Source organism: Erpetoichthys calabaricus, chromosome 3 (genome assembly GCF_900747795.2).
Source record: "Erpetoichthys calabaricus chromosome 3, fErpCal1.3, whole genome shotgun sequence".
In the NCBI taxonomy this organism is placed as follows: domain Eukaryota; kingdom Metazoa; phylum Chordata; class Cladistia; order Polypteriformes; family Polypteridae; genus Erpetoichthys; species Erpetoichthys calabaricus.
Window position 1 is genome coordinate 252,772,175 of NC_041396.2, and position 23,230 is coordinate 252,795,404.

The window sequence follows — 23,230 nt, forward strand, 5'->3', positions numbered from 1 at the left end:
GTGGCTGGTGTAGACACAGGACAATATGTCTAAGCATCATCTCATTATTTACTACTGCTGCCAGACAACGACAGCACTTGCCGTGTCCTCCTATCACAAAGATTACATTTAATAATGATGAAATCTGAAAGATTAAAACATAAATAAAATGCTAGCAATGAAACAGTTACCAATGTCCTTATATTTGACATTTGTACACTTTTGAATCTCTATATGTGATATAGAAGAAAATTATCCATCCATTTATTAGCCAACCCACTATATCCTAACTACAGGGTCACGGGGGTCTGCTGGAGCCAATCCCAGGCAACACAGGGCACAAGGCAGGAAACAAACCCCAGGCAGGGCGCCAGCCCACCGCAGAGAAGAAAATTATGCCAAAATTAATTTACGATTCTTACTCTAGACATCTGTGTTATGTCACTTTAATATACAAGTACACAAACTGCTGTCTTACACCCAGGCCAACATGAGATTGGGACTTGCATGTGTATTTAGAAAACAACTTAAAAAATTAGATAGTTTATCAAAAACACTATTCAACTTATTTGTGCTTTGATGTTTTTTTATATATGGTAAAACAACCTGTGATTTCAAGATTTGTAAACATTTAACAAACAGTGGCCAAATGCAGTTTTTTGTGTACATTTGTTAAGTTTTGGACTTTACGCCTCCAATAAAGCTATGATATACCTCTGGGATTGAAGTGACAGTCTTGGGATAAATAAGACTGGCCTGTCAATCAGAGATGCAGACGCCACTCTTTCTCTGTAAAATTCTCAAGGGTGAAGAGTTAGCATTGTATTCAGCTAGCTACTTATTCACTCCTTCCTTCCTATTTGCTTGTAGCCAGCTACTTATTTACACATCTGATGCAAACAACTTACTTATTCTATTTTAACAACAAGATTTAATCAATCGTTTTTTTTTTAAATCCACATTTTTGGCCTCGCACAGGTACAAATGTGTTGCATTATGTTGAACTACTTTAATTTTGACAGCTTTGAGATGACATGCATCCTTATTAAATTGCTGTTCAGTTTTTCCTTGTCTAATGGAGCTACAATAGTCAAATTCACTACCAAAGTTGTCCCATTTAAATGCCTGTGAATGGAACAACAAAAAAAGATATTTAGTGGATCTGAAAAGGGCTAATCACAATGGGCCACCTTAATTTTCACAGTTTTGTGGCAAGACAGATTTCTTTACTAAATTGACTTTTGGCCAGCCAAATGCAAATACCTGAGGCAAATTCTCTGGCAAACTACCACTGCCATATTTAATGTGTAAGACTGGATGAAGCATACATATACAGGTATGTACAGTATTTGTATACTAGCTAAGCTGCCCGCCTAAGACTGGGGTTGAAATCTAAGTAATCATCAAAGACCTCAGTGTTAATGTTTGCAGAGCACCATCTACTGGAATGACAAATGCAATGCACTTTATTACCATCTTTTGGACTTTAGATAGATAGATAGATAGATAGATACTTTATTTTATTACCACCTGTTTTTGACAGACACAAAAAGGTTGGATAGACAGACTCACACTTATACTTACCCTTAAATTACAGTCTGCAATGTGCACTTTAATCACTTCTGAACTGTTTGATTTGTAATTTTACAAATTGTGGAGCAGAGGGGTAAATAAAGGAAAATGTGCCTTGGTCCATTATGGAGGGTACTGTATCACACTTATGTAAATTGGTGCCAAGTTTTTCAGTCAATTTGCCAAATGTATTGTACCTGCATTGACCAGGCAAAACTGAACTGCAGTTTAACAAAAAAATCTTTCTTGTCTCAAAACTGAGGAAATTAAAGTGATGTAGCCAGGTACAATGGCCATTAAAATCATAGTTGGTTCCATGAATTACATATAGGATTGTGCCAAGTTTGCTGGGGAATTATTCATTAATAACATGACATTCTTAAACCTGATTAATTCAATTCAAGGTGATGTGGGGCTGCAATTCTGGCAGCATTAGTAGCAAGGCTGGAATCATCCCAGGATGGGTTGCTAGTCCACCACACATAATAACTAAGCATGTAACTCAATCTCAGGGAACTGGATTCACAAGGCAGCAGTACAAACATCTGTGCCACAGTTCAACTGTGCTGCTACATCTATGCAAAATTATATTATATTAACTCTTCACATATTATTGTGTAGCAAGGTGCAGCTTAAACACCATTGTAAAATGTATTGACGACACAACTGTGGTAGGCCACATCAGCCACAAGACTGATAAGCATTACCTAGGTGAAATGGCTGGCCTGTCATTATGGTGTCAGGTAAACAGTCTGCCTATCAATGTCAGCAAAACAAAGGAGTGGAACTGAGCAGGAAGAATGAGAAGCATACAAGTGAGGACATACTTCTGTTCATTAACAGTGCTACAGTGGAGAAGGTTGAGTGTTTCAAATACCTGGGATTCAACATCAGGAGTGACTTAACAAGGTCCACATGCAGAGAGATTCCGGTAAGCTGGACAAAGCAGCACCTTTATCATTTCAAACAACTGAAGAAATTCAGCGTGTCAAAAAGAGTCTTGAAAAGTCCGTTGGAAGCATATTAGCAGGATGATTCAATGCTTGGTATAGGAATGATATAATAAAGGACCATACAGTGCTGCAGAGTTGTGTGCTTGGTTGTGTCCATCATGGGGATATCACTATCATCCCTATAAGATATGCATTCAAAAATGTGTATTATTGAGGTAACCAGGATCAAGAAGGACTCCTCTCACCCTTTCTACAGCCAGTTTAAAGTGTTAAGATCAGGCAGGCACCTGTGTTACCTCAAATCAAGTAAGAAATGTTGAGAAAGAGCTTAATTTCCTGAATAATAAAAATAACAAATGGTCATCTTTTTAGGCATTCCTGAAAATTGTAAAAATAGTCAATCTATAATTTATATTTAACTTGTTTTATTATCTAATAATTATTTAACAGTTATACCTCTAATGTGAATATTTGTTACACAATTACAATTCCTTGAACATTTTTATTTTACATCTTTACTATATAATACTTATTTTTAATGTATATTTTTTAATTTTATTGCACAGTACAGGTGACTAACTGAGCTGCAATTTACTGTATATTTCTGTGCGTATATATGTGGCCAATAACATCTAAATCTATATTGTATAATATTTCAGTGCATTAAGTGATTTGTACAAATGAAATAAAGTATCAAAACATAAGTGATTTGTACAAATGAAATAAAGTATCAAAATATGCTATATTCAGAAATCTAAACTCCACAGCACTGTAGTCAAATAAGTTTACTGTCTAAGGTCTTATGGAGTCTAAAGACCTCTGACAACATACAATAAATGACTTCACTGATTTTAATTGTATTGTAACTGGCATTGGACAAAGAAAACATTAAAGGTGAACTGGCAAAGACACAAATAGATATTACTTTTATTTTTACCCAATTGCCACATATAGCAGCCTTTAGCAAGCCCAAACATTCACCACCACTAAAGGCAGACATATTTTATTAGTAATGAAATAACAATTTAAAATGACCTAATCTGTATTACAATCTTATTTGCATAAGTTTACTAAGGCCTATTTGTTGAACTGCACCAAATCCTTTCACATCCCTTGAAATAACATCATTTTCGATATATTTTGCATACATGGCACAAGGCTGTTTTCATGACATATTTGCTTACTAATAAAATGTTATCATTATAGCTTCCTCTGATGAAGAATGACAGTAAGAAGAAAACTTTATACCTTGTCCTGCCTCCATCAGTTGAGATGTCCCCAGTTCAAGGCCCGCCTGATGTGACGTCACCAAAGGACGCATCGCTCTTCGTGCTACTGCTTACGACTTGCGCTCCTCTCACGTGTCCTCGATTGCTTAGGCCTTGTTGTCAGTTTATCAGCTGACAGAGAGATTCTGAGACGAAATGGCTATGGAATACGTTTCAGTGTCGTGAAAACAGACCTTGTCGGAGGTAGCACTACTGTATAACTATTCAACATGACTAACGGTAAGTGCAGTACAGTGTAGTGGGATGGTAGTCAGCTTTCACTCGAGTCTGGGTGAAGCAGGAAGTGCAGGGCGATGTCGCGTACGTGGCGATGGTGTCAACAGCAGGCCGGGCTCACTATTTTGCTTTGATTGGGCCAGGCAGGGTTTCTTAGTATTGCTGAAGGGGATCAGTGTGTACTGCGTAGCAAATAGTGACACAGGAGCACAATGATAAAATCGAATATGTTAAAAGTAAGACTTTTCAAAAGAGCCTTACTGTAATAATTGGGGATTCTTAAAGGGAGAATGTATGCTTTCGCCACAAATGTTCTTGCACTTTGTTTTCAGAACTGTTACTTTTTTCCCTGGATTTTATTTTAGTTGCGTAGGCAATTAGGTATGGTTGTTAATACTACATTTTTAGTTGCTAAAGTTGGCTGAATTAACTTAATGACTGAACCAAGAATTTAAACCCTAAGTGATGGAAACCTTGTAGAAACCCGCTCTTTTGAGAGTCGGGATTAGCAGATTAAGCATGTACCTCGTATTTTTTTTGAAACAGAGGGGAAAAGCATTGCACGGAATAATCTTCGATGTGTGTCAAATGTGTCAGGGCACACGTATCGTTATAAAATGTAAAACGATAAAATATAGCAGGGCTACTTCCGCGTTCGTCGCTCTCTTGTACGAATCGAATTGCTCTTACTTCTGTTTACAGTTTTGCGAATACGATCTATCTGTACGGGCTCACTGGTTGATTTTGGGCTGTCTAGCACATTGGCTGATGTAAAGAAATCTTTAAAGCGGGGGAATAATTATCCTCAAGACTTCGACGGACTATTTAGCTATTGTGATTATAGGTATCATTAACCATCGAATGCGTCAGTGTAATGGTTTTATTAATGTCAGTAAAGCCACTGATATCCCAGTGTCCAAGAAAAATAAGACGCCTCGCTTCTATTAGCTATTGCATTAATCATTTGAAGGGTCTGCACAGTTAATGGTGCACATTAAGACGACAGTCCTAAGCATTCAGACTCATTAGTTTTTCGAGTATTACCATAACCATTCCACTGACTGTTCTGTCTCACCTAGATAATGTATGCATTTGCAGGTTACAGCTTGGAGTTTATTTCTCCAGCCCCCTTTAAACTTACAATTATGCAATCTCACCACTAGGCACTGTGCACGTAGCCCTATCTTTTCTTCTTGATCGCACTGATTGTTAACATCGCAAAACTAATAAGAAATGCAGGAAACTAAATATGGTTATATTCATTACTTGTATGCTTCCTAATTATTTAAGTGTCTTAATTTTTCTGGTGAGCAGGGCAATTTGGAATATTGTCAGTATGTGAAAACAGAAGTTTATTTAATGTGCGGATGTCCTAGTTTGACAAGTATTAAATCTGCTGAGATTTTACAGAGAAAAGTGAAGACAGGCCAAGAGAGTATTGGAACAGATATTAAAACATTCTAGCACATTCTCAAATGATCATGCCTAATGAAGAGTACAAAGAGGCTCATTAAAGGTACTCCGGAGACACTCATATAAACAAATATGAATGTATAATTTGCTTCCAATGTATGTTGTTGTATTCATTGTCTTTTTTGTTTTTTCTGCAGCTGGTATTTTATTACTGTCACTAGTCTGTGGGAGACCTGCAAATAGGAATTGCAATGTACAGTGTACATGTGACAATTAACTTAAACAGAATCAGGGACAACGAACACCTCTGTTTTCACACTCCCTCTCTCCATCTCTCTCATAGTTGCTCACTGGCAAAAGATGTATGCATATGAAAGCACACCTCCAGACTTGAGAGTGGTCTTTTTGTACTAAGTTAACACTCTTGGACATCTTCTTAGCTTACATGAACATTTAAATTATGAGTTTGAATTAAATGTTTGGTCTAAAATTCATAATCTTAAAATGAAGACCAGTATAATGCAAGGCATGTTGGTCATATAACTTTTATAGCATTAAATATTCTCATATATTGTTTTTGTGTGCTCCATGCAGATTTTACTGAACTCTTCAATTAAATGAATTGTATAGAATGTTTTGAATAGTTAATGAAAAATCAAAAAAACAGTTTTTATTCTTTTCTATTCTTGTTGCTAGTGTATTCCTTTGATGGCATCTTGGTTTTTGGCCTGCTCTTTGTCTGTACATGTGCATACTTCAGGAAAGTGCCACGCCTGAAGTCTTGGCTCTTATCAGAAAAGAAGGGTGTCTGGGGTGTGTTCTACAAGGGTATGTATGTCATTAAAAGAACTGCCATGTTAAAAGCATGCTATATACTATTCTACCATGTGTAAACATCGGTGTGTGTCTCTTACGTTTTGCTTTTGGAAACTCGCCCTTGGTCTGTTCTACTCCTGCAGTAGTGTTTTGAGCTTGGAGAATATACTGTAGAATTTATCTAAAATTGGTCCTGTGCATAATTTCCAGAACAAAACGTGAATTTGCCATGTCAAAGATGTCAGTCTGAAAGTTTAAGCTTAAACTGTTAAATAGAATTTGTACACAAATTTGTACACCCCTAACTAATCTTTAAGATATTGATATCTTACTGATATTTTCTGAAATCTTTAACCATTTTATAAGAAAAATATTCAGTAGTAGAGGAGTTTCATGGTAGTTGCACTATATGTTGGTGTATTACATCTACATCCACATATTTTTTTTTTTTTGTTTTTTTGTGTTTAGCCAGTTTCAGGGGTTGCTTAATAAAAAGATTTGTTTTAGTCACATAATGTCAACGTGAAAAGCAACATATTGTTAGTGTTAACAAAGACCATGTTTAAAAAGCCGTACTCTGTTATATATCAATTTTTTCAAATTTTAAGGTAAAAGATATTGAAAATCTATTATGATGTTATAGATGTATGGAACAGGGATTGGTTGAGTTAAGCAAATAAAGCTATGCAAGTACAGTACAACAATATACATAATTAAAATGTTTATTGTGGTTTTGGTGGTGATAGATAGCACTTTACTTGTTCCAATGGGAAAATTTAACCTTGTACAGAAGCTACACTAATACATTAAACGACAAACAACAACAGCCCATACTGGAACTACTATTAGGAAAGAAAAATTTCTGACTTGGCTAAAGGTAAAAAGAGCAGTCGCGGTGAGGCTTTATAAGCATAAGTTGCTGTTGGTATAAAGGTGCATCTGCACCATTTCTTGACATACTTCTGCTGAATAATTTATTGTCTGGAAACAGTCAATGATAGTGTGTCAGAGAGAGGAGGTGCACCATCGTTTGTAATGGCCATCAATTTTGTTTTCATTCTCGCCTTCACTACTACCTTTGCTGAATCATGAGTGCGTCCCATAACTGAACCTGCTTTTTTTAAATAGTGTGTTGATTCTGGGGCTTCTCTTGCAGTGATGTTTCCTGCCCAACAAATCACAGTATAGAAAATTGTACTGGCAGTGACGGAATTGTACAAAATGCAAAGAGTGTCACTATCCACATTAAAGGAGTGCAGCCTCTTAAAACAAAGAGAGTTTGCGGTCCCCTTTCTTAGATAGTTCCCTATATAGTTATTAATAAGAATTCTCTCTCCCTGATGATGAAGTGTTTCCCACCCCTCATGGTAGCATCTTTCCCGAAATACCTCAATATCTCATCTGAACTTAAGGAGGCCTTAGACTCGGTGAATACTGGAAAGGTTCTAGGACCAGATGTACATCTCCTAAGGTGTGTGGCAGTCATTACCTTCTTCTTCCTCTTTCTGCTGCTCCCATTAGATGTTGCCACAGCGGATTATCTTTTTCCATATCAGTGTTCTCCCCAGAAATTTTTTCCAGCCGGTTGGCATGAAAAAGTAGCCGGGTGCGGTGAGATGGGGAAATTTGGTGGTGGGGAAAATTAAATGTGCACTATTTTAATTAGTTAATTATTTTCCAATGCTCAATATGACTTCCTTTTTTAAGGTTTGACACTTGTGTCAGAATATTTTTATTAAATTTAAGAAATATCCAATTCAGGATCCTGCAACCCAAACAAAAATTTTAAATAACAATTGTTATGACATAAACCAAGCGGTATTGTCGCTGTTGGGAAGAAAAGTGAAAACAATGAAAAAAAGTATTGGAAACCTAATGAAGAAAAATTAAAAAATATTCTTCAAAGCCATATGCAGAAGGTGTCTTCAGTTAAATATTTATTCTTCTTTTCTTCCTAGAAGGCCAGTTGTCTGCAGCTTTCCCATAATCAAAGTCCCCAGGATCTGAGCCCTCCAAGGAGATCAGCATGAGATTATTTAGCTTGCTTTGATTCACGCAATTTCTCAAACATGTCTTGATCCTTTTAAGGGCAGAAAGCCCCCTTTCACGTTCAGCTGTGCTCGCTGGGATCACTAGCCCAATATGAGCTAGTTTGGCTAAATTTGGAAACGACTCTTTGAGCTCTGATGTCGGTGCCATTTTTAGTAAAATCTGTGTCTTTGTATTGATTGACTTCTGTCCATTCTTACCTGCTACTTTCATATTTTAAAATTGGAGGGCTACCATTTTTGAAGTAATGAACAAAAAGAATTTCAGCAGACTCACTTGAATTGTGAGTTTCTGCATTGAAAACTTTTGAAAAGCTGGAATGATTGGCATGTCAGGGAATCTTGCATCTAGGTGCTTGACAACTGTCTCTAGGTATTTATCATATATTGCAGCTTTGAATGACATTACATCACTCTGTATAAACAATGCGGAGAACTGACCATTCTTCTGCCAGACAATGGTGAAGGCTTTGAAATGATCTCCCAGGAGTGTCTTTCAAGTCCTTGATGGACAATTTTGTGATGAGCAAAACTGGCTGAATTTCGGTAAGATTGACATCTTGCCTTTGCCAAGCCTTAGATAAATTGGACAACAAAGGTAATACTGTATGTCTGAAAGTATCATCAGAGAGGAAACAAAATTGTATGTTTTAATACATCGGCTTAATCCTTCAGCTGTGATGTCATTTCATTCAGTGGCCTCTCTTTCCAGTGCAGCTATGACACTCATCATACACTGTCATAGTGACTGTACTGCAAAGTCATGAGACAGCCATCTAGTGTCACTGGCCATTTTAAGCTTAAGCTGGGGAATGTTCAGAATATTTTGAATTTCCGTTAAACCAGCCATCTTGACGGAAGAATTTTGGAAGGAATAGAACAGCTGCCTTAAGATATCGTTCAGTTTTGTTAAATAAGGTACAGCAGCTGCTGCTTGGGCACTTGCAAGGGCCAATCGATGGTTTACAGAGTGGCAGTTGACCAAGAGTCCAGATGTTTTATCTTTAAGCAGTTTTGCCACACCTTTCTGTTTCCCAATCATAACAGCCGCTCCATCTGACCCTAGTCCAACCAGATTAGCAGTTTTCAAGCCTACAGTGTCCATAGTCTCACTCAGTGTGTTGGTTATAGTCTGCTTTGCCATCAATCATATTGTGGGTTGATGCAAAACTAATTCTGACCTCTTTAGCGACCTGGCAAACATATCTCTCTATTATTAAAAAAAAAAAAAAAAAAAAAATCCTGGAAAGCAAAAGCAAGGCTACGATACGTGATCTTCTTCTCGGAAGACATTTGAAAGACTCGCAAGACAAAAGAGACTTGCCACGGTGTGTCTCGCGGGGACCATGAACATGAGACTTGGTGCTAAGAGATTGTCCCAGGGCCGTCTCGGGACGTGGAACATGAGATTCTTGCAAGACACGCCCTACTTACAAAAGATATCATATAAGAGTAAACCCATCAAAAAACACTCGGTCGTGTAAAAGTACATAGTACACACAGATCATGTGCTCTCAGCACATATAAAGTGTATAAGGACAATACAGAGAATAGAGACCCAAAGGCATTGGAGAGAAAAAAGGCAGATAAGAGATTATGAAAGCAGTGGAATTTCAAAGGCTCAAACAAACGATGGCGTGATACACATGCAGAGAAAGGTACAGAATATGAAAGCAGTAAAATTCGAAAGTATTGTAGCGTCCCAGCCAGGTTGAGGACTTTTTGGTTTTAAGTGACTGTTGGGTCCGATTGAGGGAGGGCAGAGTACAGCATGGAAGACTGATAGCGGGTTATTAATTGATGCGGTAAGGGGGGGGGGCGTTGGAGAGGTTGCTAGAAAGTTGTGTTTGGGGTTAGGAAGTCGGCGATTGTTCAAGTAAAACTTTTGTGACACTTTATCATGTCAGTCACTACAGTATCAAAGAAAAGATAGAAAAGATCGTATTACCGCAAACAAAAGGTGATTAATCATCAGAACCAGGTGTAATTGAAAAAATAGCAGGACAAATCAGGGTCAGAAATAAAAGGCAAAGAGTAGACAAGAAAGTCAAATTCGCATCATTCAATGCACAAAACGTGGATTTACACAATAATGGACCATACGCTATGAGAATCTGTGGTCCCGGAACAGTTAAAGCAATGACAAGTTAAATTTCAAAGAATACACAATTCGGTCAGGTGTATATTGATGATCACGGAGAAGCAATGCAAATTTTAACGGGCAAAAAGAAAGGTAATGTATATATTCCGCGAATAACATTACACACCAAAGGAGACCGTGATATGCCATTCGTATTAAAATGTTTACAGTTATATATACAGATAATAGCTTTTGCTGTAACAATCAATAAATCACAGGGACAAACATTAGAAAAACAGAAACAATATTCACTCACGGGCAATTATACGTTGCGTTGTCACAATGTGTGTCCAAAAAATATTGTTTTTAATGAAGCTTTAAAGTAAAAGTGCAAATAATGAATTTGAAACAATTCCAAAGAAAAAAGTAATTTAAAATTGTATATCCGATTAACCAAACATAGGGGTTGGTGAACGAAGCCACCCTAGTTTAATGTAAATAATTAATTGTTTTACAACTGAGATGTTTGTGGTTTCATCACACAGAATACTGAAAAAATTTTCAGCGTGTATGTTTTTCAGTATGTTAGACTTTATTTCTGATGCTAAGACATCCAGCAGCTCTTGCATTATTTTTTCAGAGGTGTAATGTGCATTTTTACTGACATTGAGATGTTGTAAAAAGGAACAACCCATTTCTTTACAGTGTTCCAATAGCTGTTCAAACAACGTTGTATGTGGCAACTCATTTTTTGCCAACCAATGCATGGATCTTAAAGCTCCCACAAAGGCATCTCTCTAAGTTATTTAACACAGATACAGATATTTCAATTTGACTGATTCCAGTTTGCTCTAGTACACGCTTTCCTATAAGGTCAGCAGAAGACTCAATGTGCGTTTTACTTTTTTCATGGTCCAGCAAGCTTTCTTTTGGAATTCTTGTGCATGGCATGTTTACCCAAGGTAACTCCCTCCTTGGGGGGTGTTTGTTTGAATATTTCATGCACTATGTAATGTAAAGTATGTGAATTTCCCCTTGGGATTAATAAAGTATCTGTCTGTCTGTACCACATACCATTTTGTTTGACCATTAGCCAATCAAAATCTTTAAACCATTGTTTATGCCTGATAAGCGGTGCTTAGATTTATCAATTGGTAGAGTGTGTGCTGAAGAGATTCCCCCTGATGGACCAGCCTCTGCAATGTCTTTGTCTGAAATTGCTGCCTCAGGAGTTGACGCCATACTTTCATTAGTTTGTGGTGTCTCTTTTCTGAAATAACTGAGCAGTGTTGTTTTCTGAACACTTTTTTTTTGCTCATGTTGGTAAATCGTTTGGAAAAAATTAAAAGTACCTATGAGTAAGACTTTTGAGTGGGAAGTGAGATCCTGTTGGATATTCAATGCACACTTGCACTACGACAGGGCAAGATATGAACAAGAAAAGGAATGGCAGATGTGTCACTTTAACAGAACCCTCAGAAATTCAGGGACAAAACTTTTGCTCAGGACACAGTGTGTGCTGCAAGGGTTTCTGCACACTTTTTGCAATATGGGGGCAGATGGGGTCACTTTAACAAAACCCTCAGTATGAGCAAATATAAAAATGGCAGAGGGAGTCACTTTAACAGGAACCGCAGTGAGTGCTACAAGGATTTTTGCACACAGAACACACCTAATGCTTAAACAACTGTATACAGTGGAACCTTGGGTCACGACTGTAATTCGTTCCAAAACTCTGGTCGTAACCCGATTTGGTAGTGACCCGAAGAAATTTCTCCCATAGGAATGTAAGTAAATACAATTAATTCATACCAGACCGTACAAACTGTATGTAAATATATTTTTTTAAAGATTTTTAAGTGCAAATATAGTTAATTATACCATAGAATGCACAGCATAATAGTAAACTAAATGTAAAAACATTGAATAACACTAAGAAAACCTTGAACAACAGAGAAAACTTAACATTGCAAGAGTTCGCGCTATAGTGCTACAAACCGCTCGCTAAAAATACTTTTTTTTTAATGAGTTTTAAGCACAGGGGAAAAATGAACATTTGAAAAATCCATAATTTAATAAACAACCAAGAAAAGTAACATTGCAACAATGCACGCTACGAACCGATCGCTGTAAGCAGAAGTGAAGTGGAGGTTAAAATCCAATAGAAAAAAGTCTTCATTAAATACAACCAGGTTAAAACAATGCTCGAATCAGTCCCTTTAAAAACAAGCCCAGTGCATTCTTTAACTGCTTTCTTGGTCTTATGTGGCCAGCCCTCTCTCTCGTGCGTGCGTGTGTGTGTGTGTGTGTGTGTGTGTGTGTCTCTCTCTCTCTCGCGCGCACACGTGTCTCTCTCTGGAGCGCCCGGCTAAAAGATGCTAGGGAGAACACTGCATATCTTCCTGTCTTCTGCATCTTGCTCTGTTACACCCATCACCTGCATGTCCTCTCACACCACATCCATAAACCTTCTCTTAGGCCTTCCTCTTTTCCTCTTGCCTGGCAACTCAATCCTTGGCATCTTTTTCCCAATATACCCAGTCATTATACTGCACCTAAAACAATGCATCCACACTATTGCAGAACTTCAGGCCTGTCCCACACATTCGCAACAATTCGAAAGTTTTAGGCAAGGTACTTGATTGTGGGCGGCAGAAAGTTATTCATAAATGAATACATCCTGACTAAACTTTATTCACTCTGGCTAACTTCCTAAAGTGTTGAGGGTCGCCTACTTGCTATCTTAGTTTCCACTCTTAGTAATCCAGCAGCACTTTTCACACTCCATGCTAAGAAGACTTTTGATTATGTAAAGTGTCCATTAAACAGCCATTCATGAGCAGAATGTGATATGTATCTTTTCTTAGTTTTATCCACCCTCTTTAGCGGCTGTTCTGACAATTTCCTGAGTCTCTAACCTTTTTGGCTTTGAAAAAGTAGCCAGACAGGATTGTCCACCTTGATTACCTTATAGGTCTGTCCATTGAATCATTTGTGGCAATGATGCTTATCTATCAACTGTTCAACCCCATATGGAATTACTATTCCTCATGTAGAAGATCTCTATGTAGATCAGGGGTTCCCAACTCTGGTCCTGGAGAGCCCCAGTGGCTGCAGGTTTTCATTCCAACCCTTAATTAGTGCACAGTTTTGCTGCTAATTAACTTCTTTTGAATTAATTTTAATGAACTTGTTTTTTAAGATTTGTTCCCCTGAATTTCTTCATTGTTCCTCTGAATTGCTTCATTTCTTTCCTTAAACGGCACTTAAACAGAAATGAAATGTGAAGTGAGTGAGCCAACAGAAGACCAACTAAGTCAGGGCCCCAAACTCCAACCACTTTCACTCTAACCAGTTTCTTAATTAGGTTCTGGTTCTTGTTGTTAATTAAACTCATTCTTTAATTCCATGGCTTGTTGCTGCTCTCATTGTGCAATAGGAAATATTTCTGAAATTGTTGATTTTCTTTTTTCTAAGGGCACTGTTAAACTGTTTTGGGGACCTGTGCAGATCAACATTCCTGAGACCTCCACCTTTCTTTATTGTCAGATATTGTATGATGGACACAGTTTACTGCTCATGTTTTGGCTCATTTTGTATCATTATTTTCTGACTAATTAAGGAAAAAGAAACAATTGGGGGATCTGAGTCTTCAAGAGCAACTCAAATACAATTCATTCAAAAGAAATTAATTAGGAGCAAAAGCTGGTCACTAATTAAGAAAAGGGTTAGAATGAAAACCTGCAGCCACTGTGGCCCTCCAGGACCAGAGTTGGGGACCCCTGATATAGATGATGCTCTTCTTTACCTGGGTAATATTTGTAAGTGATTTCTCCATAGAGTAGTTCACTTGACCTGGCTACTAAATTAACTGTTCCCAATTCTGTCTCTTTAACTCTTTGATAGTTTATGTCTGCAGACCTATTTATAAGGGTTGTAAAATATCGAGTAGGCAATCTGAGACCATTCCTGTTTTACAGAGTCTGTCCAAGTCATTCAGGGTGGTCTCTTGTGCCCCCTCTCCTTTTCAGTTGAACCAACAGGTTATTAGTGAGGGAGAGCTTGTTTCTGTGTTCTTTTAACCATTTTTGCTGGAAGATCCAATGATGTCCAATTTTAGTTATTTGGCAGAGTCAGCCAGAATTAAATTTTAGAATCTCCTGGCATTTCATTGAGCCTATGATGCCATGTACATGTTACCAGAGTCTTTAGAGAAAAACAACCCCACAACATCACAGTGTCTCCACCATAACTGACTTTGGGAATCTGGTTATTTTCGGTATAGTAAACCATCATTTTTTGCCAAACCCACCTTTGAGTGGTTTGTTGCCAAAAAACTCAGCTTTTGGTTTGTTTGACCATAGAATATGGTTCCAATTAAAGATCCAGAAGAGTTTAGTAAACTTTAAGCACTTAACAGTTATGGTTAAATGTTTTTAGTTTTTATTCCTGAGCTTTCAGCCCCTACCAGGAGCCTTCATCAGAGGATAATGCTTAGACTTACAAGAATCAAAGGCAATAAAGAGCACAATTCCTTGGGGGGGTTTGGGGGTGTGGCATCGATTGGGGGGGGGGGGGGTAACCGGTCGTAACGTTTTATTTATTATGAATATGTTCTAATTGTTTGCATATGCTGGGTTTATGCCCAAATGTCTGTTATACACACACAAACACACGCAGAGTATTTTATTTTCATTCCATTTCAGCAATTTTACATTATAATGTTAAGACCATTACATAATTTCCAAATGAAAACCCATTTTTATTCCAGATTATAATGCATCAAAACAGGACAAACACCTGGGGGTGAAACTTTAGCAAGGCACTGTGTGAATGTGTTAAGAGACAGACAGACAGATAGATAGCAAATGTGTGTGTGTGTATATATATATAATATAATATGTTTTTGCATGTAAAGTGAGAGGGAAAAATAAAGTATGTTCTACATTCAAAGCTTTACTTTTATCTTTACCAGATCACTTTATTTTACAGCATGTCTTGACAGGCTTTATGTTTAGCAGTCATGGAACCTGACATATGTCATATATGAATGCCACTCAATTTATTTGCTGTTTCTCTCTTTTTCAGCTGCTGTAATAGGAACAAGACTTCATGTTGCAGTTGCTTTATCGTGCATGGTGATGGCTTTTTATGTCCTTTTTATAAAATGATCCTTTTCTGGAACTGTTTAAAGACATACCAGGTAATCTGGATATTTTCAGCCAAGATGGCATAAGTGACCAAGATCATAAAGGAGTCGTCTCATGTTCCCTTTTTGGTATGCTGCTTCTGGACCCTCTACAGTTATCTGACCACAAATTCCTACATATCCACAAACTGGAGGGGATAATGTTATTTGTAATGTTGTTATATTTTATGTAATTTGGGAGTTTAGTGTTTTTTGTTTTTTTTCCTTTAAATTACTGGAGATTTTTTAGAAGAGCACAGTGTGAATTCTGAAATGTTTCGAAGAAGAAAGCCAGGATTTTTGTCTGGTGGAAGTATGAGAGCATAGCTGTTTTGTGGCTATGATATTTTAATAAGCTTGTTACGTGCTTGCTTTGGGGAAAAAAAGAAAAATTTACATGGCCCATTTTGCTAGATTAGTAGCAGCCTTCCCCTTAGTTTGTTCTACAAACCCCTAATGTATCACTATTCAACAGACCCCTTTTTTTGAAAATGCTGCTTTGGGACAATTACAGGAAACAGTATATATAAGAGACATATGTTGCTTTGCATTATTTTAGTCAGTTATGCCAGGGTGTATATATGTCTTGTTTCACATGGCTTTGAAATATTTAATAAAAAAAAGTTAATGTACGAAAACAGGAGGGGTGGGCTTTATGGAGATTGTGTGACTTTTTGTTATGCTTTCAGAATTTCAATAGGAATTACCAGAGATGGAACTTCACACTATATTTCCGAGGGATTGAGCCAAGTGTTGAAATGATCTGAACAAGGCTTCTAGTTTTCACCTTTTTAGTAAAGATGTGTTGACAATTTTAAATTGAGAACTTCTGAGGATATCTTGGAATTGCAATGGACTGATTCTCCTGAGCTTTTATTTGCCTTATAAAAATAAGGCAGCTTCAGAACTTGAATGGGGGTCATTGGCTGTATTAGCCCTATACATCTGTCTTGACACTGTGACCTTATCAGGGAGTCCTGGACATTTATTTCCTAGGTGCCTTTTAAAAGCATGAAATAGCTCTATTCCTGGCCCTCAGCAACTTCATATTTATAAATGTCTGTAAATGCAAATCTAAGATTATTATTGGTACATAAGTGTGTCATTTTACTGCCATTTCATGCAGGTTTACACTGCACCTCTTAGTGTCCATGTTAGTAAGATCATATTTAGCTCTTTTTGCTCTGGCTTTAATTACTGTACATACGGCCCTATCTGGAATGTCCTGGGAGGTTATATGAAAGATTATCATCAAGAGAAGTTTAATAGTTTGTGGACTACTCTCAGCTTCATGTTGCAATGGCAGTCTCTGTAATTTATGATATTATGAAATGTCAACACTAGGCAAATAACTTCTCCTGTACACTGCTAACTAGACATCTCAGCCTTTGGATGGGATTAGAGATTGAAATTGCTTTTATAATTGTACTTCCTACAAAACAAAAGTTTTGTAATGAAATCACATTTAATCTGTATCTTTTTATTGAATAATGCAGACACGTGTGGGTACTTTTTTTAATCACATTAAACTGGCAAGGGAGATTATAGCTCTTGATTTTGCTCTTTACTTTCTTTTTCACTTACTTGGATATTTATTATTACAAGTCATTATTTGGATACTGGAGTGTTTATGGCCATTACTAGGTAAGTGTTTTCCAAGTGATATCTTTGTTGTTTAATATCATATTCTCATACCTGCATAATCCATTTCATACTCCCAGGGGGGTGGTGCCTATCCCAGCAGCACTGGGCAATGCAGAAATCAGCCTTGAACAGAGCTCCAATCCATTCACACACACATTTATTCTCACAATCAGAATTAACAGTTAACCTAATTTTAGATTTTAAATCCATGTTAATAAAATCTAGTTTTGCTTTAATTAATAAAAAACAGTCCTGCATTTATGATTATGAAGGCACTCAACCTCACTGGCATGCAGTACATAGTACATTTCTTCAGTGTTGCACTGAAGGCATATCGCAAATTGCCTTTGCAATTGCAGATCAGGCCATCATTTTTGACATTGAGAACTTCTTTAGCATTCTCAGAAGGTCTATGCTAGAGTGCTCAATGAAAAGTCTGTTCACTAGTGCCTTATTTCCTAAACCTGGCCTTTGGAATTTGCTGTTTGCTTGTTCCTATTCTGAAATGTTTCTAACAACTGAGAAATGCCATCCACTTGTGTATCCTCAATTTGTCATTACCTTTACACTGCTAGGGCAGTGCCTCGCAGTAAGGAAACCAGAGTTTACATCCCAGGTCCTCCCTGCATCGAGTTTGCATGTTCTCCATGCATCTGTATCTGCTTCCACCATGTGCTGCTTTCCCTCCCACTGCCTAAACACATGCAGGTTATGTGAATTGGCGATGCTAAAATGGCCCTAGAGTATGGAGGCGGGGGTGGATGTGTGTTTGCCCTGTGATGGACTGGTGCCTTGTGAAGGGTTTGTTCCTGTCGTCAGCCCTTTGCTAGTTGAGATAGGCATCAGCATCCCTCCAAACCCCCACAGACCTTGCTCTGAATTATGTGGGCTAAATATGGGCCGATGTTACTCTGCTTTTAATGACAGAGTACATACGCTGGAGTACTGCAAATTATAATGAACGGAACAGAGAAAAGCAAAAGGTCTTTGGATTTGTGTCACATCACAGTGTTATTCATGATGGAGATCTTGTCATGTAAATCTTGAAATACCAGAACACTTTTGAAGATAAAGAATTCCTTAAATGCGTAAAGCTGGATAAGGACACAAAGCAGTTTTAAATATCTGAGTGGTCCTCAATCCACAGCACACTTACTGTATCTGCAAATGGAGGAAATCCAGCACTGTTTCTTCTTTCTACAGCAGTGGATGCCCTGCAAAGGTAATGGCAAAAGTGCAGTGTGCAATACAAGAATCCCGGAAATATAAATGAACTGGAGCAGTTTTGTAAGAAAGTATGCTAAAAAAAATATCCTACAAACTGTGGTGTAAGTCAGCTCATCAACTACAGGAAGTGTTTTTTGGAGGTTACTGCTGCTAACTCAGATTCTGCCAGTTACTAAATAACTAAAAGGGTTCAACATGCATTTTGCTACAAGAACTAAGAAAGTTTAAACAATATGTTGAGAGGATATCCAATTCTTTGTGTTGTTTAAAAAATTGTTTTTTGTTACTAGGGTTGAAACATCACACTTCTGTGAGTAATTAATGCAGGAATTCAGGTAATTCCAATTAAGCGTTAACACTTCACTCGCAACCCATTTTCTATAGGGCTAATTAAAATTAGAATAGCCCACATACCAATAGGGCCCATATCAACTCCTATTACAATGTCAAACAAGTTGAGAAAACAACTATTTCCCCAAAAAAGATGAGATGGTAATAGCACTTTCTTTAATAAAGCAGTGCTAAAACTCGGGCCCACTGGTGCCCCACAGTGTCATGAAAAGAACTTAATGCCACCGTTATGCAACGGTACTCTCCACTATGCTATCCATTAATGTCAAATAAACTTCTGTTATAGATTCTAATTTCTCTCAGTGTCTTTCTGGCAATTATGCCCACTGTTCCTGTTCAGGGTTGCAGAGGTGGGAGCCTGGACCAAAAGCCCTGGGCGAGAACCAGTTTATTGCAAACACGTACACACCCATACTCGTACTCCTACACGGCCAGTTTATAGTCACCAAATAACCTAACATACATGTTCTAGACAAAATACGCGTCTTGTAGTCCAAAGTCAAAATCTGGCTGACTCCTGCCATCTGCAATAATAGACTTCCTATAAGAAATTTACAGAAAAGATTGACCTAGTAAATCTAATTTGAAGAGACAGCAATTGAATTTTTTTTTATTTTTTTTGTGGTGACGGGTGGGTTAGCGCTGTTGACTCGCTGTTGCAGAAGTTTGGGTCTGAATCCCAACCCATTTACTCTCTCTGTGGAGTTCTCACGTTCTCTTCGTGGGTTTTTGTCCGCTACTGGACTAGCCAGGTATCTTTCACTCTACAGTTTTAAAGCAGAGTAATGTCCGCCAGTGCGATAGAGGGCACCATACACGACTTATGACGGACGCGTGTCTTCCCTTTCCCAGAATGCATTGCTTTTAACTTTAAATTCACGTGCCCAGTGCTTCAGGAGGAAGTGGTCGCGTGTATGTGTGAGAGAATGAGAGCGTGTGAGAAAGAGTATGTTTGGATGTGAGTATGTGTGATTTTTTTTTATTTTATATAAAAATCTACACCGTGATCTTATTTGATTGGAGCCAGAAAGCCTCACCATGGCTCTGAGATGATAAAAGGCTGCCAAGCAAGCTGTTTTAGCAGCGTTGAGCGAACGGCGGCTGCTGTAAACGAGGCACATCCACTTGTGGACCGGGCATGATGAATTGATCAGATATACTAGGCCGGTGATGAACCCAGGGTGATATACTCCGGGGGAATGGGCCGACCTGTGAGTATAGAGGCGATTCTGACCTGGCCGCAAACTGAGATGGCTAACCTAGCAGCCGCCATCGTTAGAATATCTTAAGAGTTCAGGGATAAAACCGCAAAGGAAACCGCCGGGCCTGGGACAGAAGGGAGTGATAAATCTTACCTACAAGGTTCGTTGGTAGTTAGACTAAAATTTGCGCATTATTGGGGTGGGGGTTGATTAGTTTTCGATTCTATTTTTGTAAAAAAAATTATTTGTATGGAATGTTGTGTGATTTCAATAAAATCCCCAGAACAAAGTTATTGAACGGAGATAAACGGGATGGTCTGGACCATCGTGGATCGGCCTGGAAGGTGAGGTTATGACTTTGGGGAGTTGGTGTAGCTCCAGTTGTTTAGGTTGGTGGTGTGTAGCACTCGCTAGGCCGAAGAAGCTGTGCCATCGGATCGAATTAAAAAACTTGAACAGTGGAGTCAGAGATTACAGTTGATGAAAGGTTTGGCAGAGTAAAACTCCACGGAAGGAATTGCAAGGGTTATAGCATTTAAAGCCAAGGCGTTGTAGCCATTGCTGTATCCTATACAAATGAATTAACCGAGTCCATTTATGAAAGCTACCTTTGTAAAAAGTAAACTGATGTAGTTATGAGTTATCTACGATACGCGGCGCTATTCATTTATTACTTATTCACGTTCAAATCCTTGGTTGTACTACTCTTGTCCTTTTGTTTTACCGTTTTGTTTACTTAGGTTCACTTTTCTACAAGATCGCGCACACGCAAGCGTATCCAAAATGCCATCCCTATTTGTAATGGCGCAACGAATTTAGCATCGATCTTTTTTTCAAAATACGTTTTGTAGTAAAAACAAAAACTCACACTTGTAGAATGTGTGGAACAAATTAATTTCCCGGAGGACAAACTAGGTTCTGTCTATTTGGGTATATTACTGTAACACCCGCTGAACGTTATGCGCCACTGATGGTTATTGCTGAGGTAAAGGTATTAGTTAATTGTAGCGAAACAATTTGACCGACATTCCGACTATAAAGTGGAGCCCGTTCTTGGCCGCTCCCGCTTTTGTTCCATCGCGCCCACTCGGACACGCACACGCTATTCATCGCTGCAGCATGTATCCCGCTTTTCTGTGTATGTGCACAGCAGTGCCTGTAATCATTTGAAAAGCTGGGTTTAAAAAAAGTCTAATGCGTGTCGTGCACGCGCGCACGACATTTCGAACTCTTGAGAATCTTACGATGAAACCGGACTGATTAGTTGTTTTACTATTCGAATTTACCGTCTTATTTTTCAAGGAACAAGCTTCTGCGAGGTTAATTGGTTCTTACAACTGTTAAATTTAGTTGCGCACCGTTTTATTATTCGTTGGTTCACACGGGATTGCAGACCTATAAAGTCGATTAGTGTAGGAAGACATCAGCCCCAGTCATGTAGACATCATCTCGGTAGACTTACGCAGTCAGGTCTCGTCTGGGACTTTCAGAACTCAAATATCTGAAGTAAAGTTGTATATGGAAACGCATGACGTGATTATAGCTTTGCGAGTCAATTATGCATTGGAAGCTTCATTTTCCACCGAAGTTCCTTTTGTGTTGGACTGTTTGTTTTTTTTCCCCCTTGAATTCATGTGAATAAGGCTCTTAATGGATTAAAGTAAAAATAAGTGATCTGCATCTTATACAGTTGCTTGCTGTCTGTCTATCCATCAATATCTCTGTTCTGCCATGGATTTGTGCCATTTGCTTGCTGGTATAGACTCCAGTTACAACCACTCTACTCTATATAAAGTGGATATGGAAAATTGATGCATGGACAAATGTCCGTATAAGTGATTACCTTAAAACTGAAAACAAATATTGTCTTGATGAAACTTGCAAAATAACCTTCCGGTATGAACACGAGAATCAGTTTAAGTACCAGCAAAAGTCAGACGAGTCAGTATAGCTTGTTTCAGTTTGCAGTTTTTTTTTTTTCCCTCTCCAATCGATTGTAACAGAAAAAGATGCAGTGGACAAAGATATGGAAGACGATGATCTGCTGTGGCATCCCCAAACGGGAGCAGCCAAAAGAAGATTGGCATGGTGGTGCTGCGAGGAGTGAACCAGTTTCCTGTTGTGGGTTCTTTTGATAGCCAAAATACTGTGTTTGCAGGTTAGGTGGTCAATTAGCAGTTTGTGTGGATTCTGGAAACCTATCTAGTGCTGGTTCCTCTTTGTACCTGGTGCTGTCTCAACAGGCTTCTGCCTTTCATGATGCCAAATGAGATTAAAGAGGTTTGAGAGTATTGTGTAACTTATTAAAACTTGTTGCTGCGGCTAGTTTCAAAATGCAACTAACCTGCAAAAGCATTCCCAAGTTCCTTGGGGAATGAGAGGTTCCACACACATTGCCCAGAAAGTCCCGTATTTCATGCTAATGGAGAATATCTCCTTTTTTCCCCAGGGCAGTTTACCTTGAGACTCGAAACTAAAAGGTACACCAAAGGCAGCTCAGGTGGAGCACTATGATCGTCCTGCCAAATGCCGTGGCTTGTGCCAAAACTTTAAGACTGGGCTCCAGTATGTCATTTTATGAATAAAAACTATTCAATTAATCAAGTCTTTTGTATAATGACTGCTTTCAATAAAACTACCTTTTTTGAAATCTTCCATGTTATTTTGTTCTTATGAAATGACAAAATCGTGTAAAGCAGTGGTTTGCAAGTTCCCCTGCAGAGTGCCAGTTTTGCTGCAGCTTTTTATTTGCCAGTTTTCACTAATCACTGGGTCAGCCTTGTGTCTAGTTGATGACCCAGACGCTGTCCCTCAGGACTTCAGTGCAATGGCAATTCTAAGATGTTTGTATGGTGAATGTAATGAGAAACACCCTCCCCCCCGCCCCCCAAAGCTTTTGTTGGTGACCCCTGCAGAGAGACCGGCAAACTATTTTTGTAGTTCTCCACTTATGGTCAATAATACTTTAAGTTTGCTTTCGTAGAAGTTTCTTTCTCTGCCTTTTCCCTTAGTTGTTCTGTGATTTGTGTTATAGATGTCACTGGAACATGGGCACATTTATATGGTAATTAGGTCTTGTATATTCAAACTGTTTTTAAGCTATATGGTTACTGATGGGGTCACAGGGAGTGGATGCACATGTGGGCAGCGTTTAGGTCATCTGAGATTTATAAAGAAACTTGGTGTGGAACCGGGCTTACACATGGTATTATAAATTGATTTTTTTTGTGAATGGTTTATTTTCATAAGCAA

At 38.3% G+C, this 23,230-nt stretch overlaps 1 protein-coding gene and 1 non-coding gene across 2 annotated transcripts; both read left to right on the plus strand.

The window, feature by feature from the left end:
- Positions 1–3,835: 3,835 nt before the first annotated feature.
- tmem167b (transmembrane protein 167B) lies at positions 3,836–17,101 on the plus strand. Its single transcript, XM_028798081.2, has 3 exons — positions 3,836–4,012; positions 6,119–6,250; positions 15,455–17,101. The coding sequence occupies exons 1-3, from the start codon at positions 4,003–4,005 to the stop codon at positions 15,535–15,537; spliced, it is 225 nt and encodes a 74-aa protein (XP_028653914.1). The 5' UTR covers positions 3,836–4,002; the 3' UTR covers positions 15,538–17,101.
- Positions 17,102–19,598: 2,497 nt separating this feature from the next.
- On the plus strand, positions 19,599–20,014 carry LOC114649763 (small Cajal body-specific RNA 2). The gene has a single exon (XR_003715908.1). It is a non-coding gene; the product is annotated as a small Cajal body-specific RNA 2 (non-coding RNA).
- Positions 20,015–23,230: the final 3,216 nt, after the last annotated feature.